This window comes from Balaenoptera acutorostrata, chromosome 1 (genome assembly GCF_949987535.1).
Source record: "Balaenoptera acutorostrata chromosome 1, mBalAcu1.1, whole genome shotgun sequence".
NCBI classification, from domain to species: Eukaryota; Metazoa; Chordata; class Mammalia; order Artiodactyla; family Balaenopteridae; genus Balaenoptera; species Balaenoptera acutorostrata.
In genome coordinates this window covers 96,388,852-96,416,786 of record NC_080064.1, presented here as the reverse complement: position 1 = coordinate 96,416,786, position 27,935 = coordinate 96,388,852, and the positions used below count along the sequence as shown (strand labels likewise).

At 41.4% G+C, this 27,935-nt stretch overlaps 1 protein-coding gene across 1 annotated transcript in view; it reads left to right on the top strand.

Annotated features, from left to right (window-relative positions):
* Positions 1-573: 573 nt before the first annotated feature.
* The window catches only part of AKNAD1 (AKNA domain containing 1), a 35,159-nt gene continuing 7,797 nt past the window's right edge, over positions 574-27,935 (top strand). The window contains exons 1-8 of the mRNA XM_007169485.2: positions 574-1,548; positions 3,597-3,636; positions 4,545-4,693; positions 4,790-4,852; positions 9,424-9,557; positions 17,634-17,790; positions 23,733-23,818; positions 26,982-27,079. Of these exons, the coding sequence (XP_007169547.2) occupies positions 574-1,548; positions 3,597-3,636; positions 4,545-4,693; positions 4,790-4,852; positions 9,424-9,557; positions 17,634-17,790; positions 23,733-23,818; positions 26,982-27,079 (1,702 nt within the window). The remainder of the gene's footprint in view (positions 1,549-3,596; positions 3,637-4,544; positions 4,694-4,789; positions 4,853-9,423; positions 9,558-17,633; positions 17,791-23,732; positions 23,819-26,981; positions 27,080-27,935) is intronic.

Genomic DNA, 27,935 nt, shown 5'->3' with positions numbered 1-27,935 from the left:
AACAGAGTAGGCTGGTGGTTTGTTTTAGTTGAGTCTGCTTTCAGTGCCACACATAGCGGCCCATCAGTGATGTGTAGACAAGTGACAGCCGTGGTACTTCAAAAAAATCAATCCTTTACTTGCATTCCAAGCTCCTATTTGGGGAGAACAAAATTCAAATAGTACTTCCTAAGAGAAGTTGGTAAATATTTGGTCATTAACTAGAGACCAATGTCTCCCTCAAATTTTAATGAATAAAAAATTTAGCCCCCCTCCTTTCTAATTCCTTGCTTATATACCACTGATTATGTTAATGTAGGCTTTAGGATGAGTTACTCTTGACTGAGCTTTCTGCCTTCATGTTTATAACTGCATTTCTCTAAACAAAAAGCATCCATTTTGTTCCAGCATAGACACTAGGATAAGCATGGTTTCATACGTTAAATAAATTATATTTAATAATGAGGCTCTTTTTGTTTTGCACGGACTAAGACACACAATGAAGACAATCAATGAAAACCAGAAGGTCTGTTGCTACAATTAAGAACATCAAGACCAGGCAGCAACCGATAAAGGAGGTCAAGCTGCACATACATGGATGAAGCCGATTTCTTGGAAGATGCAACTTCTAAGAAACAGGAGGATTTGCCTTATGATGGGGACTTCTCCCAAATTCAGATGTACAACAATTACAATTTTACCTCAAAATATGACATCCTTGATGTCTCAAATCAAATGAATTTAACAGAAGATGACCTTCAAGAAAAGGCCACACATAGAGAGACTTGCAGAAAGGCAGATATGGCCATGACTTTGGATAAAACAACTGAAAATGCTATCAGCAAAAAATATGATAAAGAGAATCAAGGCACCATAAATCTTCATATTCCATCGAATCAAGGAGACCCTTTAAAGTCAAACATTTCTTATATTTTACTCCATCATCTTTGCAAAGAGGAATTCTCAAAAGGTCAAGGCATTAATTGTGAAACTCTCCCAGAGATCTCTAATGCTGACAGTTTTGACGGAGCTATTATTAAAAATATTATTTTGCAGCATGTTAAGAATTCTTGGCCGACAGAACAAACCTCAGAACTCACTGACCAACTCAACTCCAAAAGCGATGGTGAAAACAGCAATAAGCCCAGTTGTTTTCCAACCACGACAGAAGAAAACACCTCTGATTTAGAGGATCCAGCCGCTGCTGGAGAAAGCAGCCATCAGGAAAATTCAAATTTTCTAACTAAAATCAAGAGTCCAGGTGATAAAGAAAAAAGTTGCCAAGGGCAGACACCCCAGAAACAGCAGGCTGAAAAAGCAAGTTCAGGCAACAGGTTCAAATACGGCCAAGGTCAAGTTCATTACTGGTTCTCTGATTCCTCTAAAGTTGCTCCTAAAAATAACATAATTGACAAACCACTTACAACCGATAAACAAGCCAGCTTTTCTCCTAAATTGAGAGATAAGTCAGCTATTGTGCAAGATATTTCAGAAAGCATGTCTAGATCAAACGATGTTGAAAAACAAGAGCAGAAATGGAAAACTCCTGAACCTTCACAACAGATAGAGGTAAGTGAAATCCGTCTCCAACAAACATATAAGCAGGGTCGCTGCTCATCTATATCAGTGTGGGTCTTTGGAGGGTGCATAGAACTGAGTTGTAGGTCTGAGGTTCTGGGTTCCTGTTCTGGCCCAATACCTTGACCTCTCAGAAGCTCAGTGGGTCTTCTCCTGAGAAGAATCAGGTGCCGAACTAACAACAACACATAATAGAATAAAATCCAAGTTCTTCAACCTGGAATTTGCGTTTCCCCGTTTTTTATGTCATCCTACGCTTCTAAACTAAACTCCCCCTCCCACCCCAGGAGTCATCCTTAGGTACCTGGCTGGCCCTGCCCTCTCTGAGATCCTGCCTCACGTGGAGCCTCCCACCTCTGCTTACCAAAGACCTGCTCATTTTCATGGCCTCCTTCAATTCCCCACTGGCCACAGGACTTTTCAGAAGCCCCCAGTCACAGTCTTTCCCATCCTTGTTTGTTTAGTATTCTGTCAGAGGATTTATCCCAGCCCGCTTTGGATCCTAACGATTTGGAAACATCTGTTCCTTCCACTAGATCTGAAGACTCTGGAGGCAGCCACCTCGTCTTCATCTTTCCTTTGCCCAAGTTCCCCCAGAGGCCTAGCCTTCTGTTTGCACATATTATGTCCTTGGTTATGAATGCTCAGTTGGACTGAATTAAGATCTTTAATAACATGCTTCAAGATTGTTATATTGGTAACTATTTAGTACAAAATGTTGCTAATGTTTAATTTATACTATTTCCCCTTTTCCCATCTTCCCATCCTTCCACCCACCTTCCCAACATGCTGAGGCTCAGGATCTCATGGATTGTTTGAGGTTCAATAGTTAGGTATGTTCACAATAATGATCAAAGTAAACACTGTACTTCTCTGGCACTTTGCCAGGACTGTATGATCTTTCCTTTAAGCATTCTATGAAGGGCCCTCCGACTGAACGTTCTCTGCCTATTTCCATTTCCACCTCTTTATGCTTCAGCTGCCTTCTCTTTCAGCTGAACGTTCTGCGGAGTTTGAGCAGAACCCCCCCCCCACCCCTGACACACACACACATACACACGTACCTGGAACCAGCAGCCCACCTGGCCTCGACTGGGATGCTTCTCTCAGTCATGGAGAAATCTGCACCCCTGTGACACTGGGAAGTCTCCACATTCCTCATTCTGCTTGCAGGAGAACGCCCCTCGGTGGGCACAGTTCTCAGTGCCCTGTGGTTAGTAGGGGCAGAATGAATATCAAGTTCATCTGTCTCTGGCAATGGGAGTCTGAAGTTGGGTGTCTGATTTCCTCTCGTCCTGTCAGTTCAGGTTGGAGAACTGGACTCTATAGGTTCCACAGCCATCATATAATTGAGATATTCATAATAACCACAGCCTAGTTTGACCACTACAGTAGCTCCCTGGCACTAGCGTGTTTGTGAGCTGTGTGTGCTGGGAACAATGGGAAGACCCTCAAGGTGAATCACTCCGGAATTTGAACTCTTATCCACTTAGCCTGTGGTGAGTAGAAAAGGGCTGTGTGAACAATCACTATCTTGACACATTTTGGAACTTAACGCTTACTGTTATTATTCTCTGGAGTGTGGCTACCATGCGTCTGGGTGTTAGTGAGAACACCAGCAATAGAGCCGGTGACGAGACCAACAACGGTCCTTTGTGGAACCTATGGTCTTGCTGTAGGAGACATATGTGAGTATTCCTCGTAATAGTATCAAACATGATAGTAGTAACAGCTAACATGAACGCTTACCATGTGCCAGATACTATGGTAACATTTAATTCTCATCACAACACTATGAGGTAGGTTCTATTACTATCCCCATTTTACTGTTGAGGAATTTGAGGTTTACAGTGATGAAGTAATTGCTCTGGGTCACCTGGCAGATAAGTGTCAGAGTGGAATTCAACCTTGGCATCAGGGCCCCAGCTTTTGACACAACTCAGTGGCCTCCACGATGACCAGAACACATCGAGTCATCCTGAGTAATGGCGTCATGATCACTATCAACAGTCATGTTTTCTTCTCCTTTAAATGCGCAGATGGAGCCCACAGTACATATCCACCAAGAACATCTTGCAGGTACTAGCATTTTTAAAAATTTTTATTTATTTATTTATTTAATTTTTGGCTGCATTGGGCCTTCGTTGCTGTGCGTGGGCTTTCTCTAGTTGTGGTGAGTGGGGGCTACTCTTCGCTGTGATGCTTGGGCTTCTCATTGTGATAGCTTTTCTTGTTGCGGAGCATGGGCTCTAGGCGCACAGGCTTCAGTAGTTGCAGCGTGTGGGCTCAGTAGTTGCAGCTTGCAAGCTCTAGAGTGCAGGTTCAGTAGTTGTGGCACACGGGCTTAGTTGCTCCGATGCATGTGGGATCCTCCAGGACCAGGGATCTAACCCATGCCCCCTGCACTGGCAGGCAGATTCTTAACCACTGCGCCACCAGGGCAGTCCCGGTACCAGCATTTTTTTTTTTTTAAGAGTTTTTTTTTTTTTTTAAACTTTGGGTTTGTTTGTTTGTTTATTTATTTATTTATTTATTTATTTATTTATTTATTTATTTATTTATTTTTGGCTGTGTTGGGTCTTCGTTTCTGTGCGAGGGCTTTCTCTAGTTGCGGCAAGCGGGGGCCACTCCTCATCGCGGTGCGCGGGCCTCTCACCAGCGCCGCCTCTCTTGCTGCGGAGCACAGGCTCCAGACGCGCAGGCTCAGCAATTGTGGCCCACGGGCCTAGCCGCTCCGCGGCATGTGGGATCCTCCCAGACCAGGGCTCGAACCCGTGTCCCCTGCACCGGCAGGCAGACTCCCAACCACTGCGCCACCAGGGAAGCCCCCGGTACCAGCATTTTTAAACCTCTTTGATTTAGATATACATTTTGAAAAAAAATTTTTTAGAAAATAGTGATTGCCACCGACTTCTGTTTTCTGTACTTCATAAAACCGCAGTGCAGCTGAGATGAATGGTAACCAAAACTTATTCTTTCTTACACAGGAATAGAATCTGAGACAAGTCTCTCTAAGATGCCATTGACTTCTCGGAAAGACCCTTCCTCAAGTTCTTCTTACACATTTCACAAGATATCCCAAGGGAAACAGATGTGTCAGAAGTTAAAAGAACAGACTGATCAACTGAAGACTAAAGTAATAGTTTTAAAGCTTATTATGAAAAATAGAAATAACCAAATTCAAACGTAAGACACTATGCCCTTAATGAAATACTGCATTTTTTCACTGCAGGTACAAGAATTTTCCAAAAGCATAACACAGGATTCTCCCTATCATTTGCAAGACAGGAGGCTGGTAATAAATTTTGTCAAGTTTTAAAAATCTTTTTAGGGAATTTTACATGGGAAAATACAAATGACTTTATAGTATCATGTTTTCTCTACATTGGTGGGAATAGAAATGCTCTGGTAAGAAATGCTTTGCTGAAGATTAAACTGTCTTTGTGTTACAGGGACTAAAAGAGCTTAGAGCTTTCTATTTCTATGTGTATTTAGCCCTTTCTCCTTCTCAGGGCATCTATTACTTATGGCTGTTTTTCCTCAGCAGTCATCCCATAATAAATATGAGACCATGGTAAGTTCAAGAGAATAATATGTCAGCTGTTGTAAAGGGCAAGCACATCCAGATTTGATGGGTCCTGAGGGATACAGGCTATAAAAATTGCCAGTATCTGGCAACTCAATATATAAAACTTTGAAAACTTAAAATTAATCTTGAAGACATGCTTTTCAGATCAAAATCTTTGACTTTCACATCCTTGCTTTTTGTTGCATTTAATCAAATCACTAATTTATGTTGTAACCATAGCCTTGTTCATCAGTGTCAGGGTCGTGGGAAGTGGGGGTGAAGCATGGCAGTGGGGCAAAAAGCTGAGACTACTAGAACCAGGGATGTGTGAAGTTGAAGATGTAGTTTAGGCCATTGGGTCAGCAGCAGGACAGGTGGCCAGAAGTCCTGACATAAAAGACACGAGCAAAGCTCAGGGCAGTCTGTGCTTCAGAAACCAAACAGTATAGACAAAAACTAGGAGGAGGCAAATGTTGAGACACAGTTCATTACTCTTTCACCATATTAAGTAAATAACTCATACATTCATTCAACAACATTTGTGGGGTACTTTCTATGACTCAGACTCTGTATCAGGCATTAGGAATTTGGAGATGAAGAAACATTTCTTTTTCAAGCGACTTATGGTCTCCTAGGAACAACAGACCAGTAAATCAACAAGTAACATGCAGCTTGGGAAAGGTTACATATGATGTTAATGGCAGCACTGAAGAGGCTCACCCTTGCCAGTGAGAGGGTACTTTAGAAGGCTTCCTGGAAGGGACTTCTGAGCTGGGCATTGTAGGAAGAATATGGCAGAGTAAGGGCAAAGGTGTATTCCAGGAAAAGGAATCAGCAGGTGCAGTGGCACAGGGAAAAGAAAGTGCTGAGAGTGTGAGGAACTGTGTGGCAGTGTAATTGACCAGATGGAGCTCAGGGGGAAAGGAGGAGACTGGAGAGGTAGATAAGGACTACATCATGAAAAGCCTTTACACCACGCTAAGGAGCTTAGATTAATTTCATCCTGAGGTGGAGTGATGGGGCAACACTGGAGGATTTAAAGCTGAGAAACAGCAAGCACCATGGGGGCAAGACTGTAGGGACAGAGATCGGCTAGGAAGCCATAATCCAGGTAACAAGTTATATGAAGCCCTAAACCAAGGCTGGCAGTGAGGATGGAGAGGGCAGAAATCCAAGAGTTTAAGGAAGTGGCGGCAGATTGAACCAGGTAAATAAGAGAGGAGGCTTGGATGCATTCCAGATTTCTAGCTTGGGTAACCAAGGTCAGGAATAAAAGTGGTGGATCCAGTTCAGGATGGGTGTGCCAGGTAGGCAGGAGGCAAGATGTCAAGTTCAGTTTGGGACATTTTGAGGTACCCGTAATACATCCAATTGGAGAGGTCCAGTAGGCAATTAGAGCAATGGATCTGAACCTCAGAGGAGTTGTTTGGGTCAGAAATGTAAATTTGGGTATAGTTTTATGTTGAAGCTGTGGGGTATAGGCGATTGCTCAGGCAAACACGCAGAGTAAGCAGTGAAGAAATCCAAGGATAGGATCATGGGAAACAGAACCAGGGGCAGGTAAAAGAAGAGGGATCCACAAAGGAGATCGATGAGGAGAGACTCAAATGGTCAAGGCAGACCTGGAAGGGGCAGAGCTATAGAAGCCAAGAGAAAAGAGGGTTTTGAGAAGGAGGGAGTGGGCCACACCATCAAATCTTCAAGTAAGGAAGGTAAGCAAGATGTGCATTGGATTTGGCAACTGAGAGGTCATGAGGGAGCTTGGCAACCCTGATTTCAATGAAGTGGTGGATCTACGGAAGCCAGATTGCAGGAGTTAAGGAGTGAATGATAAAGGAGATCTCCTAAAACCCAGGCTTTCAGAAACTGGGAGAACATAAAGTTTTAAAAGGTCAAGCAAAGCAGAGGAAACTGGTTCAAGGCATTAGCCTTCTTGAGGCCTCGATTCAGGAAGTTTCTTCCTATGTTAGAGGGTATGTGGGGATTCGTGTTGGGACTGAGAGAAGAGGGGAGAGGTGACTCTTTTACAGTGTCAGCCTTGGTCTGAGAGTTCCGGGCCCATCTGGTTCAGTGAAGGAAGGCCAGACAGGGCTAAAACTAACTTTCTCAGGGTGAGCAGCACACAGAGAAAGCATTTGGATTTTGGAGCAAACATCCTGGTTCTATGTGTTGATTATACAAGCTTAGACATGTAGCATGTCTTCCTATCTTAGTTAAGAGAGTTAAATGAGGTACATTTATGGCAAGAAAACTATGCCCTATCTTCTTCTGAACACAATTAAAATTCCAAGATCCCAAATTATAATTCATAATTGGCTTTCTTCACTTTTCTCTTTCCTTTGAATACCTAATTCCTTCTCATGGCTTTAACCACTATTTTCATGCTACCAATTCCTAAATTACTAGTCCTCACTTCTCATCTGGAGCTCCAAACGTTTGTGTTGATCTTCCTTTGGATCTCCCACTCTCACCAAAAATGCTACCTTGTCCAACGTTGACATCTTCATTCAAACTTGTTAGCCTTTCCAAATTCCTCAGTTTCGTCAGGGGGTTCACATTCTTCCCACCTCCCACAGTAGAAACCTGAGTGTTGTCTGTGACATTTATAGTATCAGTCAGGGTCCTGGCAAGAACAAGATGGTTTACTCCAGTGGAGTTATTGAGGAGAGCTTAGTAAGGCATTATTTTACAAAAGCAGGGGCAAGGTTAAGGGAAACCAATAAGGGACAGAAAGCATCTCATGGAAGGAACAGTGGGGCAGAGGGACAGAGGAAGAGCAGATAATGCAGCATAAGGAGAGTAGCAGTAGCTGTAGGGCTCGCTGACAAGTTCTGCGGCTTTTGATAGAGACACAGCCAATCCATGATGATACACACAGGAGGAAATCAGGGAAATAAAGACCCTACCTCATCCTTCTTCAGTTCCTCTCTCCTGCTGTTGTCTTCCATTGGCTGAAATCAGCCAAAGCCAGAGGCATGGGAGTCTATTGATATAGTCCACTGAAGGCCAGCCTCCTGGCTGGGGCACAGAGAAAGATGGAGGGTGGATCTGGGGTGGGGGGAAATGGAAAACATCTACCACACTTGCCATTTTTTATACCCCTATAGCCAGTATGCTTCTAAACTTGTTTGTTTATTTTAATAATAGTAAGAACTAATAACAATGAAGATGACAGCTACCATCTATTGAGGGTGTACTATGCTCCTGGCACTAAGCATTATCTCATTTAAGTTTTACAATATGAGGTGAGGGCTATTATTATCTCAAATCAGAAAACTGAAACTTAGAGTTCAAGGTGACTAAAATCATACAATTAGTAGGTGACAGTCTGAACTTGAACCCTGGTGTGTTCGATTCTGTAATCCCATGATGCAGTATTCTTGCCCTTGGCAATATCTCTCCAATTCATCCTTTCCTCTCCATTTTCACAGATACTGCCTGATCCAAGCCCTCTTGAGTCCTTTAAGCCTGACTTAAGTCTCACTACTTCCATTGAACCATAGCAAAGTACTCCATCCCACAGTCTCTTTTCCCAACTGGAATAAAATCCCTGAGACCAGGGACTGTGCCTGATGCAGCTTTTGTGTCTCTCACACTTTTGGCCCAGGGCCAAACATGGGCAGTGCTCAGGGAATGTTTAGTGACTGGGGCTGCTGGGCTGCAACCTCTGTGCATCGAGATAAGACCTTGACCTGTACAGTTTAAACATTCATCTGCATGAGGCTACATCTGGAAGACCCATTTGAAGCTTTTGACTAAACTTCCTGATGTTCCTTCCCCATTTCATCCTCCAAGTGCCATAGATTCTATCCCAGGTCCTCTAACTTCAGTTCTTTTCTAAGATCTATGTGACTTCTGACATACTTTCTAGAGCCCCAATTTCCTCCTCTATAAAACTGGGATAATAAATCTACTTTGCCACATTTACAACATTGATGCATGGATTAAATAAGATAATGAATGGAAAAGTGCTCTATGAGCTAAAAATTATTCTGCAAATATGTAGGATTATGAATGTCCCATTAACAAAAATTTAAACACCTCCGAGTGGGTTCTAGGAGAGAAATCAGAAGTGACCATATTTTTCAGCTATGTGCTATGAGGTGTCATAAATGCTGAGATGGCTCTTGGGTTGTCTATATTTTAGATGTCAGACTCTGAAACAAAACAATTGCCAGGAGAAGGATGATGGCTTTGTTTTGACACTACTGTGGGGTACATCCTCATTGTGTTTTGGGGAAAAACAACTACACACACAGGCTTACCTGTGGTTGATTCCAGTGACTTCACTGCTACAGGTCCTCGAGGAACTGCAGGGACATCTCGAACTGCTGGAACAGGAGTTTCTGGCCAATAAGGAGAAGCATCTGACTTTGAAACAGCAAGTCCACAAGCATGAATCCCCAGCTGTCGATGAATTTGATCCAGAAAGGTGAGGCTTCAACTGTGTAAGGTGGAAGGGTCAGAGGTAATCTCCTTCTGGTGGGATTCTGATGTGGCTGATGGCTTCGTGCTTGGAGAGCCATTGGTCTTGGGTCAGCAAAAACTGTGTCACCATTGAATAAGTGTCACCCCATGCAACAAGCAGTATGGAATTACTGCTATGTGTAAGGTCTCGTGCAGGGCACTGACCCAGATAAAGTGCCCCAAATGAATAATGGTCTCCTGGAGGACAGACATTGTGCCACCACCTTGCATTCTGTTGGATGTCATTATAATTGGTTCTGAGACTCAGAAGAGTACAAGAAACCCTAGAAAGGCTCACGTGTTAACCCCAGAGGACCCTCTCCTCTCCAAGCTCCTCCTGTCCTGTCCTCTCCTTCATCCCACTCCTGCCTCTATTTCCCCTGCCTGGTTCTTCTTTTCTGTCCCTCTTTTTCCTCATGCACAGACAATTCCAGAGAGACAGCAGGCAGGAATGAATCATTGTTACGTGGGTTAGCGTGGGGGTGAGGGGCCCACAAATCCTGATAAAGGCGAAATGTTAAAGCTTGAAGTCAAATGATTCCTGAATCAATTCACATTAGAGACTCGGGTGCACAATCATATTGAATGAAGAGTCCAGCTGGCCATTCTGACGGCACCATGCTCTTCTCTTTCCAATCTTAATAATTTCAAGATGTAGTCCGGGACCCAAGGCTAGGATTGTTTCCATATAATTTCCTGGGATGAATTTAAAGAACCCATTTAGTAGGCTTAATATTTGTAAGTTCAGCTCTTTCTATTCATAGCATTTTAACACGAATTCATTCTTGATGCCAAAATATTTTAATGGTTTATATTTTGGCACTAGTGTCCTGAGGTATTATTTCTTCAAAATGAATGAAATCTCTGTCTCTTGTTATTTCAATACTGAGTAATTAGACAGCAAGGATGAGGTTTTAATATTGATTTTTTTCCCCCAAAGGCTTTTTTTTTTTCTTGGAAAAAAGGATCTCCACATGCTTTCACTATTTGTTTAAAAACTAATAGAGTAAGGATATTTATTTTCCAAGAAATCCCACTTGTTTTGGCAGTCGTCTTAAAGACAGGCCTCTGTGCGCATTAAGACCAAAGTTATGCAATGCCTTATTTATAGCTTAGTTACACCCACACTGCGCCTGGCCCCAGTATAAATCAAAAGAGTTCCAATTGCAATTATATCCCATATACAGGAGAAGCTTTCAACACTGGGGCAAGGGAAGGACTCAGCCTCTCCCAAAACTCACCTCAGAACTGCCTCAGAGCAAGCAAAGTGTGCTCAGCTCCTCTTGTTCTCAAATGGGCAAAATGTGGCAAAGAGCAGAACCCAATCCAACCCTTGAGGTCTTGGTGTGTCGAGAACTTTCTAAATGATGGGTCCAAAGGCCATTGTTGATGGCTTTCTGTAAAGGAAAGAATTCTGCAAATTAATTGGCTAATTGCTTAAGTCAGCTATTGTGCTCTTATTAAAACCTTCTTATTATTGCCTTTGAAAGGTAATATTCAAAAACATTGTTGGGATTTCATGTATCTTGTTTGTCAGAATGTAGTCTGATGGTCATTTGATTCTTTCACACACTAGCACCAGAAGCCAAGGAGTCAAGAAATGGGGTTCTGCCTCCATCAATCCCTCCTCCCTGATACTATCGGCATACACTCTTGTCTTCTATTTTACAGAAAAGATCACAAATTCCCTCAAAAAATATCTTTTCTCCACCTCCAGATCTGCATGTTTTCACCTCCTCTTTCTTCCTTCACTCACCTTCCAACCTCTCCAGCCTTGGTCCTTGAGCTTATCTCTTCCTGCTACCTTGAGGCCTTGCTCCATCATTTCACTTCCTTTAGATTTTCAATCTCTCCTTGTCATCTGATGAATTTCCTTCTGCCTGCCAGACTAGAACATATTTTCCTATATTTTATTTATCAGTCTGGTTTTCCATGTTTAGATCTTTGTCCCACCACTCGTTGAATAGGGCAGCCTTTCCCCACTGGTGAAAAGCCACTTTTATCATATAAAAAAACCCCATGTGTACATGGGATTGGGTCTATCCTCCCCAGTGTTCTGTTTCTACTTCTACATTAACCACATAGTTCTAAATTACTATAGGTTAGTGTATATTTTTAAATGTTTCTTCTTTTGAAACTTTCTTTAGCTATTCTTGCACACTCTTCTTACTAATAAACTTTATAATCAGCTCACCAAATTTCTCTTTTTTTCATTGGTAGAGTCACTTTTATTGAGAAATATAGTTTTAGGAACCAAATCTCTTTAATAAAATTCCATTGGAATTTTGTTTAGGATTTTGTTGAATTTACAGATCAGTTCAGGAAAAATTAAAATCTTTGCAATGAGTATTCCCATCCCATTCCCATGAAAACATCCCCAGCATGTTTTCTTCAAGTAGATTTTACATGTTTTGTCAAATTTGTTCTTAGCTATTTTATACTTTTTCTGTTTTTTTTTTAAGAGTCAAGATTATACACATACCTTTTAAAAAAATATTTATTTATTTGGCTGCATCGGGTCTTAGGTGCAGCACTTGCGATCTTCCTTGCGGCATGTGGGATCTTTCACTGTGGTGCATGGGCTCTTTGTTGCAGCACGCGGGCTTCTCTCTAGTTGTGGCATGGGCTCCAGAGCACGCGGGCTCAGCAGTTGTGGCATGTGGGCTCTCTAGTTGTGGTGCACGGGCTCCAGAGCATGGCAGGCTCAGTAGTCGTGGGGCACGGGCTCAGTAGTTGTGGAGCGCAGGCTTAGTTGCCCCACAGCATGTGGGATCTTAGTTCCCAGACCAGGGATTGAACCCTCGTCCCCTGCATTGGAAGGCAGATTCTTGACCACTGGACCACCAGGGAAGTCCCTCTGTGTGTTGTTAATAGATGTTTTCTCTAATCCATATACAGGAAATAAAGAAAATTGTATGTTTAACTTATACGGGGCTACCTGACACAATCTTCTTACTATTTCGTTGATTTTCAGTTGATTGTCTTAGTTTTTAGGTATGACAATCAGAAAATAATAATAGTTCCCCTCAACTTCCCTTTTCCCCTTAAATATTTATACATTATATCTTTTCTTCCCACCAACTTTTCTATATCACATTTCTTTTTATTGCTTTATATCATTTGCTAGGTTTTCCAAAAAAACATTGAATAATACTAGTGAAAACAATCATTCTTGTCATGTTCCTAATGGTATTGGGAATTCTTCCAAGTATAATGGCTGCTCTAGGTTCAAGTAGATAAGCTTTATCGAGAAATTTTCCATCTTCCATTCCTAGCTTACTAGAATTAGATATTTTTAAATTTAGGAAAAAGTTTATTCAAATGGGGTTTAGAAATCTATTTAATCTCTTTTATGAATCTAGTGAAATATATTAATAAATATCTTAATGTTTATCTATAGAATCAGTTGGGAAAATTTCCCCTTTCTTTTTATGTTCCAGAAGAGTTACTTAAGGTCTTTGGTAAACTCACCCATAATCCCACTTGGATTTGGTGCTTTTGGGGGGCAAAACCATAAAACCCCTAGAACATAACATAGGAGAATATCTAGATGACCTTTGTTATGGTGATGGTTTTTGAGATAAAACATTAAAGGCACCATCCATGAAAGAAATAATTGATAAGCTAGACTTCATTAAAATTAAAAACTTCTGCTCTGCAAAAGACAATGTAAAGAGAATGAGAAGATGAAACACTTTTCATAAAGGACTGTTATCCAAAATATGCAAAGAACTCTTACAACTCAACAGTAAGAAAACAACCCAATTAAAAAATGTACTAAAGATCTTAACAGACACCTCACCAAAAGAAAATATACAGATGGCAAATAAGCATATGAAAAGATGCTCCACATCATATATCATCAGGGAAATGGCAAAATGAAACAACAATGAGATACCACTACACACTATTAGAATGCCCAAAATCTGGAATGCTAAAAACACCAAATGCTGGTGAGGATGCAGAGCAATAGGAACTCTATTGCTGGTGGGAATGCAAAATGCTACAGCCAGTTTGGAAGACAGTTTGGCAGCTTCTTTCAAAACTAAATATACTCTACCATATGATCCAGCAATCATGCTCCTTGGTATTTACACAAAGGAGATGAAAACTTGTGTCCAAAAACATGCACATGGATATTTCAGGCAGCTATATTCAGAATCATCAAAATTTGGAAGCAACCAATATGTCCTTCAGTAGATGAACTGCACTAATAAACTGTGGTCTATCCAGACAATGGAATATTATTTGTGCTAAAAAGAAATGAACTATCAAGTCATGAAAAGACATGGATGAAACTTAAATGCATATTAGTAAGAAAGAAGCCAATCTGAAAAGGCTACATGTTGCATGATTCCAATTATGTGACATTCTGTAAAAGGCAAAACTGGCAAAAACAAAAAGATCAGTGGTTGCTAGGGGTTAGGGTGGGGGGAGGTAGAGTACAAAGGATTTTTAGGTAGAGTATAAGGATTTTTAGGACAGTGAATAGGTAGAGTACAAAGGATTTTTAAGACAGTGAAAATACTCTGTATGATATGATAAAGGTGGACACATGTCATTATACATTTGTTCAAACCTATAGAATGTACAATACTAGGAGTAAATCTCAATGTAAACTATAGACTTTGGGTGATTATGATGTGTCAATATAGGTTCATTAATTATAACAAATGTACCACTCTGGTGGGGATGTTGATAATGGGGGAGGTTATGTATGTGTGGAGGCAGGGGGTATATGGGAAATCTCTGTATCTTCCTCTCAATTTTGCTGAGAAGCTAAAACTTCTCTAAAAAAGGTATTAAAAAATTATACCACTCACATTCTCTGATCACTGGAAATTAATAATAAAAAGATAGCAAAAATCGAATAAGAAAAATTTAACACTCATCTAAATAATTCTTGTGTTAAATAAGAAATAAAAATGGATGTTAGGAATAATCTACAAGTCAATAATAAATGAGAAAATAACATGAAAACCAATGTAATGTAGCTAAAGCAGTACTCTGAAGAAAATTTATAGTTTTAAAATGCATTTATTAGGGGGGAAAGTTTAAAACCAAAAAACTAAGTATTCAAACCAGGAAGGCAGAAAAAGAAGAGCAAAATAAACCCCTCAAAAGGAAGAGATTCATAAAAGGAAGGAGAAATAAATGAAATTTAAAATAATTTGATCAATAAAACATTTTCTTTGAAAATATCTATAAAATAAACCACTGGAAAGTCTGACTGAAAAGCATAAATAACATAAAGAATGAGAAAGGAAAAATATCAGAATAAAAATTTTAGATCAAATAGGATTGGACAACTTCATATCAACACAGTTTAAAATCTAGATGAAACAGACAAATCTCTAGGAAAATATAAATTATTAAACTCTACTCAAAAAGAGGTAGGAAATCTGAAAAGACTAATAACCAGAGAAAAATAGAAAAGATTGTAAACAGTCAAACCCCCAAAAGATACCAAATCCAAGTGGGACTATGGGTGAGTTCAACAAAGACTTTAAATAACTCTTCTGGAACATAAAAAGAAAAGGGAAAATTTCCCAACTCATTCTATACATAAACATGATCCTTCTATTCCCGGTCTATGATCCATTCTGAGTTGATTTTTGTGAAGAGTGTTAGGTCTGTGTCTAGATTCATTTTATTTTTTTTTTGCACATGGATGTCCAGTTGTTCCAGCACCATTTGTTGAAAAGATTATCTTTGTTGCATTGTATCACCTTTACTCCTTTGTTAAATATCAGTTGACTAATTTTATGTAGGTCTATTTGTAGGCTGGCTATTCTGCTCCATTGATCTATTTGTCTAGTCTTTCATCAATACCACACTGCCTTGATTACTGTAGCTTTCTAGTAAGTCTTGAAGTTGAGTCCTCCAACTTTGTTCTTATCTTTCAATATCATGTTGGCTATTCTGGGTCTTTGGTCTCTCCATATAAACTTTATTTTTTAAAATATTTATTTTATTTATTTTTTTGGCTGCATCAGGTCTTAGTTGCAGCATGTGGGATCTTTCATTGTGGCACAGGCTTCTCTCTAGTTGTGGCGTGTGGGTTTTCTCTCTCTACTTGTGGCATGTGGGCTCAGTAGTTGTGGCGGGCTTAGTTGCCCCACGTCATGTGTGATCTTAGTTCCCTGACCAGGGATCGAACCCAAGTCCCCTGCATTGGAAGGCGGATTCTTTACCACTGGATCACCAGGGAAGTCCCCATATAAACTTTAGAGTCAGTTTGTCAATAGCCACAAAAGAAGTTGCTGGGATTTTTACTAGGATTGCACTGGATCTATAGATCAAGTTAGGAAAAACAGATATTTTGATAATATTGCGTCTTCCTATCCATGAACATGGACTATCTCTCCATTTATTTAGTCCTTTGATTTCACGCATCAGAGTTTTGTTTTTTTTTTTTTTAATTTTAAAGGACAACCTTGCTTTTTTTTTTTTTTTAGAAATTCACGTTCTTTTATTTATTTATTTATTTATTTATGACTGTGTTGAGTCTTCGTTTCTGTGCGAGGGCTTTCTCTAGTTGCGGCATGTGGGGACCACTCTTCATCGCGGTGCGCGCGCCTCTCACCATCGCGGCCTCTCTTGTTGTGGAGCACAGGCTCCAGATGCGCAGGCTCAGTAATTGTGGCTCACGGGCCCAGTTGCTCCGTGGCATGTGGGATCTTCCCAGACCAGGGCTCGAACCCGTGTCCCCTGCATTGGCAGGCAGATTCTCAACCACTGCGCCACCAGGGAAGCCCCAGAGTTTTATAATTTTCTTTATATAGATCTTGTGCATATTTTTTTAGATTTATACCTAAGTATTTAATTTTTTTGGATCTTAATGTAAATGGTACTATGTTTTTAACTTCAAATTCCACTTGTTCATTAAAAGAATATAGGAAAGTGATTGACTTTCATATATTAACCTTGTACCCTGCAACCTCACTATAATTGCTTATTAGTTCCAGAAGTTTTTTTGTTGATTCTAATTTTCTACACAGATGATCATGTCATCTGTGGACAAAGACAATTATATTTCTTCCTTTCCAATGTGTATACCTTCTCTTTCCTTTTCTTGTCTTATTGCTTTAGCTAGGACTTCAAGTACAATGTTGAATAGGAGTGGTGAGAAGGAATATTTTTGCCTTGTTCTTGATCTTAGTGGGAAAGAAGTGGTATAATTTTTAATGTTTTGGAATTTGTTGAGATTTTTCTTTGTGGAGTAATATGAGATAAATTTTTATAAATTTAATGAATTTGAGGAAAATTAATTCTTTGGGGGCAAAACATATATTTATATTTATATATGCATGTACATATATACACATATACCTATATGTACATATACCTATGGATCAAGCTTGTTAATTAAGTTATTCAGGTTTTTCATATCATTCTTTTTCAGTTGATATAAATCACTATTTTCCTAGAATCATAGCTCCTAGAACTGTAAGGGACCTCAAAATAATCAGATCCAGATAAGCAAAGTATTGTTATCTCATGTTATAGTTGAGACATTGGAGGCACAGATTCAGTGATTTGCAAAAGGATACACAGCTAATGAATGACAAAATGAGAATTAGAAACATAGAACATGATAAATATAATTAACATTACTGTATGTTATATATGAAAGTTGTTGAGAGTAAATCCTAAGAGTTCTCATCACAAGGAAAAAAATTTTTTCTTATTTCTTTAATATTGTATCTATATGAGATGATGGATGTTCACTGAATTGTTGTGATAATCATTTTGTGTTGTCTCTAAGTCATGTCATTATGTTGTACACCTTAAACTTGTCCAGTGCTGTATGTCAATTATATCTCAATAAAACTGGAAGAAAAAAATGAGTATTAGAGCCCAGGCCTTTAGAGTGAAACTATAAACAGGATGCCTGTCGGGGCAGGTGTCCATTATCCTTCCTGTCTGAAGATAGACCGCGTTAAAAATGTAGATCAATGCTATATTCAAGAACTGTTGTTACTAATTAGAATGTTGACTGCATACTCAATAAGATGCCTGTGTGTTTATATTTACCTAGAAAAGTAGAAGGTGAAATCGTCACGTTGGAGATGCTACTTGAAGATTTTGAAGAGAAAATTAATAAAGGCAAACATACTTCAGCTGTCTCTCTTCCCGTGAGTTCTCAAATCAACCCGGATGACTTGTCATCCACATCCTCCCCATCCTCAAATGAGGTAATATAGCAGCCTACAGACTAATTTCATGCCAGGAAAAATGGTTTTTATGTATCTATAGAATCCTAATTAATGGAATCACTGAATTCTATCTTAACATTTCATGAAAATTTAACTTTCCAAAGGCCTATGAATCATATTATTTAAAGTGGAACCAGCTTTTAAGAATTAGAAGCTATTTCAAGTGTTGGTTTTTGAAATATCTTATTGGTTTAGGATGTAACAATACAGCTTAAACTGATGAACTGCTGAAGAGCTATTTCTTCTGGATGAATAGTAACATTTTTTGTAGATCTTGCGTGCCTGGAAGAAATAATTTTTCTTCTTAATAGTTTTGTACTATCTCTGCTACATAAAGAATAACACACTCAGTGAAAGAACCATTTCTCATGAGTCCACTTCTACATTTTCTTTCTCTCAAGTTAAATTCTTTTGGATTGTCTACATATGCAAAACCAGGAATTCAAATCAATTACCAGTGTCTTTCTATAGTACTTTTTGTAACCTCAACTATCAGAACATTTCAGAATACATGAAAATTCTGACAAATGGAATCATCTGGATAATTGCCTTAAGTTGACTGTATTTGAAGACACAGCCCGTGGCTGTTATTCAAAACTTGAATAGGTTTTTGTCAGAGTTTAGGACAGGATATTGAAGATGATATAAATGTTAGCCCTTCCAAACAAGTATGTTTGCCTCCTCAAAACCCTTACCTGCCTGGCAAAATCCCATTCATTCAAGGCCCATCTTCTGAGTTAGCCCATTTATATAACCTTGATGCATAGCCGCCCACTCCAGGCAGAATTCTTCACCCCAGTCTCTGTGTCCCCATAGCATCGTGTCTCGTTTGTCCTTGTGCCTTTGTACCCATCTTTGTAGCCCAAACAACTGACTGAATGCCTGGTACGGAGTGAATACTCAGTATAGTAAACTCTGAGCCACTGTGGATTTAACAAATGATCCCCAAGGTTCGCAGCTGGTTCTCTCTCTAGTCCTGAACCGAAATTAGCTTCAACACGGTGTGAGGGAGCCTAGTGAGGAAGCCCAGGCTCCTGCTCAGCACTCCCCTCAGGTCTGGGTTTGCTCTTCTTAACTGGTCCCAAGCTTATAGCAACTGTTGTGAGATGATGAGGACTCTATATGACTTTGTGATAAATAGCCTTGAAAAGAGAGTCTACCTCTAGTATTATCCATTCATTCAATAAATATTTCTTGCTAAATGCTAGGCACTTTTCTAGGTATTGGGGATACAATATAAACAAGGTAGACAAACCACCTGCCCTCAAGATGCTTACATTTCCATGAGGGACACATACAACGAACAGATAAAATTAACGTGGAATTACAGAATGTTAAAAGTGCTATATAGGTGCAAGTAATAATGCATTCCTTAGGATTGTGAAGCCAGACTGCCTGGGTTCAAATATCAATATAAGCTCTGTCACTAATCAGCTTTGTGACCTTAAGAAACCTATAAAAAAAAAAACAAAAAACAAAAAACAAAAAAAAAGAAACCTATATAAACTCTCTGTGCCTCATTTTCCTCCTGTATAAAGTGAGGATAATAATACCTGCCTAAGCTACCAACTCCTCTTTAGCAAAAAGTCTATGCAAACTGTAAAGGTCTGAACCAACAGAAGTATTATGTCTACTATAATTTTGTCATTATCATTTTAGACCCAGGGGTTTTTAATTCCATTATTTCTAATTCCTTTATAATGAAATATCTCAAAGTTGGTCCCCAGACCAGCAGCATTGGCTTCACCTGGCAGCTTCTTAGAAATTTTAATGATATTATTAGGACGTTTAAATGAGTTAATATACGTACTTAAAACAGGGCCTGGCTCACAGTAAGCACATTACCTGGGTGTTAGGTACCGTGACAATTAGGTGATGGGATATGACCAAAAGTAACTCACAGTGGGAGGGTAGGGTCAGAGGTGAGATCTGAATTGAGTACTGGGGGATAAGAAGGAGGTAGCTAGGTGAGGAGTCCGGGGAAAGGGACCCCAGGCAGGATGTGATGATGCCTTAGGGGTGGTGTGGAAACGCAGCAGAACCGATTTTGAGTCACCTCCTGTGGGACTGCAGCCCTAACGGCAAGTCCCTCTATACGGCTCCCCAGTTACCCAAGGAGCACCCTGGCTGTCCTGTGTGGCGCGGGGGCCATGTGGGTGAGAGGGGACAGGGCGCCCCGCCCCCCGGCACAGACACAGGAGGCCCCCTCTTCCGAGGAACTTGACAGGCTGGTCCCACAGCCCAGCAAAGAGGGCAGCGACGGGCCCCTCCCGAGGGTCCGAGAAGGGAGAAGTGGGCTTGGACCACCGCTTCCACTTCCGGGAGCCTGGCTTCCTTGGGGGCCCTTTCTCCATACAGACGCCCAGGGGAGGGAGGGTGGGAACAGGGCAAGTGGTCACTTGGTCCCACTGTCCCAGGAGTGCTGAAATTAAATTCCCAGTGACTCTTCACCAGATTAAACAAAAGCCAAATAATCCCCCAAAGTGGGGCGCCCAGGAAGCTCAAGGACTGACTCTAAAATTCAAACTGCTTTTTTTTTTTTTAAAAAAAAAACTAGACTAACCAGATCAAATGACCGTGAGGTTGTCTTCAGCTTCCAGAGTAATGTCCTGCAGCCCCGTCCTGGCTCCGTTCAGTTCATTGCCTTGGCTCTTTAACCAACCAGTATGGCTGAACGTGACTCTGAAATTGGCATAATTAAGATCAGTTGGCTCTTATACTAACCAGCGCCCTGGGCGTTAGTGCTGGTGAGAGCTGCCTGTATTGCTAACCCTCTCCACTCTTTCAGAACTCAGGAGAAACCTGCCTGAGGTACCTGTTCTAGATCAGGGCTTCTGCAACTGCAGCCTCCCGTGGACTCACCTGCAGATCTTACTGAAACGCTGGCTTCGATTCGGTAGGTCTGGGGTGAGCCTGCAATTCTGCATTTCTAACAAGCTCCCAGGTGATGTCAATGCTGCTGGTCTGGGGACCACACTTTGAGATGATTTCATTATTAAGGAATCAGAAATACTGGGATTAAAAGCCCTGGGTCTAAAATAATAATGACAAAATTATAATAAGCAATAAACAGTAATAATTCTGTTGGTTCGGAGCTTTGCTGTTTGCATAGACTTTTTGCAGAAGAAAAGTTGGAAGCTTAGAAAGGTGAAGAGATTTGCCCAGCGCTAATGACAGGAGACACTGGATCCCAGGTCTCCCAGTTCAGGCGGAGGGCACCCCCCCTACATTCTGCTAATGTAAATCTGCCTTAACTGTGAAGTGCGGAGATATTCCCTGAAGGCCCAGAAGTAATAAAAGAAAACACAGGGGAAAAATGAAGCAAAAAAAACTCATTATTTTTAAAATTATAAAAGCGATACAGGCTTATTGCAAAAAAATCAGAAAATAGAGAAAAGTATACAGAGGAACATTTCATTGACAGAAAAACCATTGCTAGTATTTTAGTGTATATCTGGTCTTTTTTTTTCTCTGATACACATATGCATTTTTACAAAAATGGGATCATACATGTATTGGGGTTTTTTTTAAAGAATTTTTGATGTGGACCATTTTTAAAGTCTTTACTGAATTTGTTACAATATAGCTTCTGTTTTACGTTTTGGTTTTTTGGCCGAGAGGCATGTGGGATCTTAACTCCCTGACCAGGGATTGAACCCACACCCCCTGCATTAGAAGGCGAAGTCTTAACCACCGGACCGCCAGGGAAGTCCCCATACATGTATTGTTTTAGGATATGCTTTTTACATTTAACATTATATTGTGGGCCTCTCAACAGTTATTGAATAAACCTACAGCTTCATTTTTAAGGACTGCATTGAATTTCATTGTATGGGTGTACCCTGATTCACTAAACCAATCCCTTATTGATGGACATTTAGTTCTGTCCAGTTCTTTGATATTAGAAACACTGCTTCAGTAAAGTCATTTTATATGCAAACCTTTGGCCATAGTTGATTAGTTCCTTTGCATAAAAACCTAGGATTGCAGTTAATGGTTCAAAAGATACACAGTGAAAATTTGGATAAACTGGCCTTTAGCAAAGTGGTGCCCACAACAGTGCCTGGGAATGAAGGTGCCTTCCAACCTGAGCCAAACCAGGGTATCTGTTTTCTTTTTCTCTCCAACCTTTGCTAAAGTGATAAATGAAAACTGATATCTCACTGTGTTAATTTGTATTTCTTTGACTATTTGTGAAATTTACCCATTTTCATATGTTTCTTGGCCATTTTCACCATCTCTTTGACAATATCAACATTTCAACTAATGTTTGCAAAACTGAAACCACAGTAAATCTTTTTTTTTTTTTTTTTAATGAGGATCTTGAATCAGATGCGTATGTTTTGATTGATTGATTGATTGATTGATTTTGGCTGTGTTGGGTCTTCGTTTCTGTGCGAGGGCTTTCTCCAGTTGTGGCAAGCGGGGGCCACTCTTCATCGCGATGCGCGGGCCTCTCACCGTCGCGGCCTCTCTCGTTGCGGAGCACAGGCTCCAGACGCGCAGGCTCAGCAGTTGTGGCTCACGGGCCCAGCCGCTCCGCGGCATGTGGGATCTTCCCAGGCCAGGGCTCGAACCCGTGTCCCCTGCATTAGCAGGCAGATTCTCAACCACTGCGCCACCAGGGAAGCCCTGCAGTAAATCTTTTTAAGAAAGGCAGACAACTTGGAAAATAGTAAGAGCAAACACTGTTCAGAATTAAGATTTTTATCATACAAAGTTGCTCTGACAAAGGCACGAAGGAGGAGTAGCTCTGTGGTTAAGGACACAAGCGTACAGGGAAAGGCTCAAATGCCAGCTCTGCCACTCACTCTGTGTGACCTTGACGAGCTGCTTAAATTCTCTGAGCTGCAGATTATTCATCACTAAAATGGGGATGACATGCCAGGATGGTGGTAAGGGATAAAGGAGGTGATATGAGAGGTACCTGGCACAAGGAGCAATCAACAAATGGTTGTTTTTATTAATAGGAAAACACTGAAACCCTCCAAAAAATTAATGGATAAAAGATTAGAACTAAAAGTCACAAGTAGGAAATACAACCAATAAATAAACATATGGGGAAATGTTTATCTCCTTTAATAACAGAGGAAATGTTAATAACACAAGGAGCCACCCCTACTTTTTAAATTAACAAGAACATTTTCAAGGGATAATTCCTGATGCAGAGGAAGGTGTAGACAAACGAGCCGCCAGCGTTGGTGGCGGCTATGTAATTCGTACAACTTTGGTGGAAAGCAATTAGGCCACACGTATCATCACACAAGCACTTTCGCAACCTTTGACCCAGACATTTCCTAAGGAAGTAATTCAAAATATAGAAAAAGCTGTCTGTACAATGATGCTTATTTCTCACTATTGTTTATAATGGTGAGAAAAGTACGTTTATTTTCTGTTTACATAAAGGGTAAAACCATAGTAAGGGTGGTGTCAGCCTTTTCAGTTCCACAGTGTGATTTTTTTGTGTGGTAAACAGGGACATATAAACAATAATTTAGGCCTCTAGTTAGTCCCTAAACCTTGTTTTAATTCATAGTTGAATACATTGCTTTTAGACTCTGCTAACCAGTGGTCAGATTGAAGGATTTAAAAATCATCTTAAATTGGTTCATCCTCTTGGTGGAGCTTGGTGTAATTTGAAACTAAAGGAAAGAGAAAACAGGGTGGGGAGAGTATTCTCTCATCTGTACTAGATTTTTAAATGTCTGGAGAAGGAAGGAAGTCAAGGCAGGGTGGAAGCTTTCTTTCTCTAAGCCCCAGGCCGTTACAGCACAGGCCCCACTGAGCCAGAAATCAGAGTGGAGGAGTCCTGAGATGGTGAGTTTGGCGGGGTCCACGCGGCTTGCTGGGCTGTGCCTGAGCAGCCGAGGGATGAGTCACTTCCTCGGTCACATCACATCTGTGTGTGCTTTGTGGTGCAGGAGGAGCCTAACAACGTTTCGGGGAGGCAGGACGGTGCGGAGACGACCGGTGCACGCTGTGCCTTCGGCCACCGGGTCCTTGAATGGTGAGGGCTTCCAGCTGCTAAATTCCCAGGGTGGGTGGGAGCCGGTCCTGGGATAGTAACTCCAGTGAGGATGGGCATCAACTAACTGCACAGGCACCGGCAGCCACGGGCCGAGTTACAGAATCACAGACCTCAGGGCTGGACACGCAGCCCGGTCTCCCTCCCAACGGACAAATCCCTCTAGCAGCGGCTCTCAACTGCGGAGAGCATCAACCTTACCAGGGGACTTGAAAATAATGCACATGCCTCAGCCCCACCTACTGTATCAGCCTCCCCGGGGTGAAGTCCTGGTGGGAATCTTTTTAAAATATTTATTTATTTATTTGTTTGTTTGTTTATGACTGCGTTGGGTCTCCGTTGCTGTGCGCGCGCTTTCTCTAGTTGCGGCGAGCGGAGGCTGCTCTTTGTTGTGGTACGCGGGCTTCTCATTGTGGTGGCTTTTTTTGTTGCTGAGCACGGGCTCTAGGCGTGTGGGCTTCAGTAGTTGTGGCGCATGGGCTGAGTTGCTCTGCAGCGTGTGGGATCCTCCCGGACCAGGGCTCGAACCCGTGTCTCCTGCATTGGCAGGCATATTCTTAACCACTGCGTCACCTGGGAAGCCCGGGAATCTTTCTTTTAAATCTCCCCAGATGATTCTGATAGGCCTCTTGGTTAAGAATCATGACCACAGCGTATGGAGGGTGGTTTGGCCTTTAGGCTCCCTTTGAACCTTGCCCATGTGGGAGATTATTATACACCATTGTGTACCAGCTCGCAGCCTCACTACTCTCTCCTCACAATGAATGAAAACTTACCCTGTTGGGTCCCACCTCTGCCCCCAAATCCCATTGGAAATAAGCCTAATCCCATGCCCCAGGGTTTACTTCTCCACATCCCTCAGCAAGAAATCTTCCAGAGGTGACAAGCTGTAAATCGGGTAAAAAGCTGTAGATGTGAAATCCTAAGGAGAAATCCTTAATGGTTTTGAAACACTCTTTGGTCAGCTGTTAGCCCACGTGGATTCAGAATCATTTATTTGGAGCTTCTATCAGTCAGCAAGAGGTGCCTCCTCCAAGCTCGAGAGGCACTGTGGACTGGAGCCAAAGCTTGGCTCATTGACCTTAGGAAGGTGGAGAGGCAAGGAGGGAGGGGCTGTTTGGCCACCACTATTACACGAACATAATGGATTCTAATAGAGGCAGATGACAAGGTCTGAAAGACCGAAGTTTCCTGTTGGAAAGCACGCCAGCACGGGCATGAGCACTTGTCATAAGGATCCTATTGAGTTTCCGCCCTCTAAAAAAAGAAACAGCATGGTTTTGTGGTTAAATATCCGTGTGTCATCTGGTGTGGACCATTATTTTAAACCAACGTGTCCGTCATCAGCTTTGACTCTCCTTTCAATACAAAGGTCACAAATGATGCCAAATCCCTGAGTCATCCCAGATCCACTATTTTTTTTTATTGAATTAAAACCTAGGTTTTGACGTTTTTTTTAGGTTTTAGTAAGTATAATAAAAATAGTTTGACATTAAAAAAACATTTTGATTAAGCTTTCAAGGTACTAAATATTTCTCTTCCAAATTCGTAGTCTAGACCTCACAGAGCCACTAAAGTACCAAGACAGGGACTGGTGTTCTAGACTACATTTTCTCTTTTCTAATGAACAAGATGGAAGTCAAAACACAACCAAGTGTAAAATCAGATCTAACAGTAAATCAACTGCTGGGGTGTGATGTGGCAATATGCATGATTTATAAATTGAAATCTTGGTAAACTATATCATCCCTGAGGAATTAATTGAACAGAGGGCTATATATACTCTTTACTCTTTTAGAAGATTAGCTCTCTCTCAGATGGGATGTGTTCTTTATTTAGCCTACTGATGTACGTACTGTTTGAAGGATATTTATATATATGCAGATAAATAACACATATACTACGTGTAAAACGCTTATCCCTTTATGTCTGATGCAGAATTTTGGATTTAAGAGTATACTTCAGCTTTTTGGTCTTGTTGAAAAACTGTCTTCTCAAGTAGAACTGCCCTTAGCTGTTTTTGGCAAGAAGATTTTAGTGCACAAAGAAGTTTAAAAGAGGCAGAAAAAGAAAGTCATGTGTTGGACTAAACTCACTTGAGTGCCATCCAAGTTTTCCACTTTGGAGAGCAGATGTTCAAATGCCCCAGAGGAGGAGGGTGGAGACAGAAAATGAGGTGTGAGAAAATATGTGACTCATGAGGAGAGCATATTTTTCCAAGAAGAGGGAAAGGGCCTGGCTTCTCAGCCCCCAACCTCACAAACTCCAAGCACGGTGCCTCTCTCCACCAGCAGCAGGCCCAGGCACAGTGGGACATGCACACATTTGCAAGCAAGGCCTGAGGCTCAAACTCCATCCCCGGGAATCAGTCTCGTTCCTGACTCACTGGCTACATCCAGGACATCTTGGGCACGGTGCCCTCCACGCTAAGAATGAGCAGCGTTCCCTAGGCGCTATTATAGTACTCCAGGGGCTGAGCTAGAGCTTTCTTAAGAATTGCTATCAACTAAAATTCCTTTGGAGGAGTTAGAATTTCTGTGAAGGAGGGAGATAGAAGCTACAGACAGGTCGGAGGAAGTGTCCCGGGTTATTGACAATTGTAGGGCATCTTTCTGATGCACCCTGTTGGCCTTGCACAGCTAAAATTAACCCCACACGCTCTCATAGCCTTTAGCCCCGTAGACACTGGACAAAATCCACCTTGCTGGACTTTTTGGATCGCTCAACTTGTGCTTATGGATCCAAAGCCACGTGATCTGGTACTGACATGCAGTACAGCTTCTTCCCCTGAGAAGAACTGGTTTTGAGACAGTGAATTAAACTCCAAATTTTATAATACCATACTTCAAATTTCTATATTGTTTATGTGTATCATGACTAGATAGTATCCTCAGGGAAACAAAACAGATTTACTTTTAATGTTTGGTATGCATGTTCTTTTCAGGCCAAATTGTGCTGGGTGCACTTTCTCACAGGGCAGCTCTCAGACAGGCAGGCAGAGGGATAGCTGCGTTGAGGATGACATGCACCCTCCTTCATTCCAGGCTCTGACGTAAGAAATCTCACATTTCAGTTTTACCAGTCCTCTCACTATCGCCATTTGCAGTATACTAAAAGTTTATGGGATTTTATGCACCTTTTTTAGGAAGCAAAAAATGGAGAAAAAAGGCCACAGAGGAATCAACCATGGAAGGTTTCCTGTTGCCATTCAAGACAAGGCACGGCACCCAGACTCACTTCTCGGTAAGTTGAGGGGTCTGGGGCCAGTTGTCATGATCCCTCTCCTTGGGGTCCACTCACTGCCAGCAGACCATCTGCCACGTCAAATAGCTTTACTTAGACTAGGGTGCTGCCCCTTGGTTATTATTATTATTGTTGTTGTTGCAAAATGTAAAGTATTAATAATGAATTGATTCAAATGAGATGTGGTCAAGCAGGGTGAAAGTGCCCACACCTGTCTCTGCCTGGCGTCACAGGGCTCCGTGACTCAGTCACGAGGCGGCCTCAGTTCTGCATGGCAGCCCCCCAGCATGACCCGTAATCTGCACCTGGGGAGCTCACCCGCCACGGGAGAGTTGCTGCTGACTCGTCCATACACATTTCATAGGAGCAAAGAAAGTTAGAGTGGGGAGCAGACCCAGAGAGCACCAGTGCATGGGATCCAATGATTTTTAGTCATAGGGGCCCTTCTCCAAAGATAATTTAAGCAGAAAAACATCCCCTGGCAGGACTGCCCTGGGTGAGGAAGAGTTGGAGTTGAGGCCTGCTGGCTTAGGCAGCTCCTGAGAAGAAAATCAGCGCCCGAGCCTAATCTACCGAGTTTATACAGCAGGAAGCTGGGGGCCAGAGAGCTAACCAGGCTTGCTTTTTTCCTTCAACTCAGTATTCTTCCTGTTATGTCACATTTAGTTCTATTTCTTCTCTGTAGATGACACATTTTCTAATAATAATAGTAGGTTTAATTGATCGAACACTTACTGTATACCAGACACCAGAACAGAGTAGAGATTTTCAAAGTGTGGTCAGAGGGCCCCTGGGGGGCCGTGAGGTCCTCTCTTTTCTGTGCAAGAACAATATTGCAACAGACTGAATGGAGATA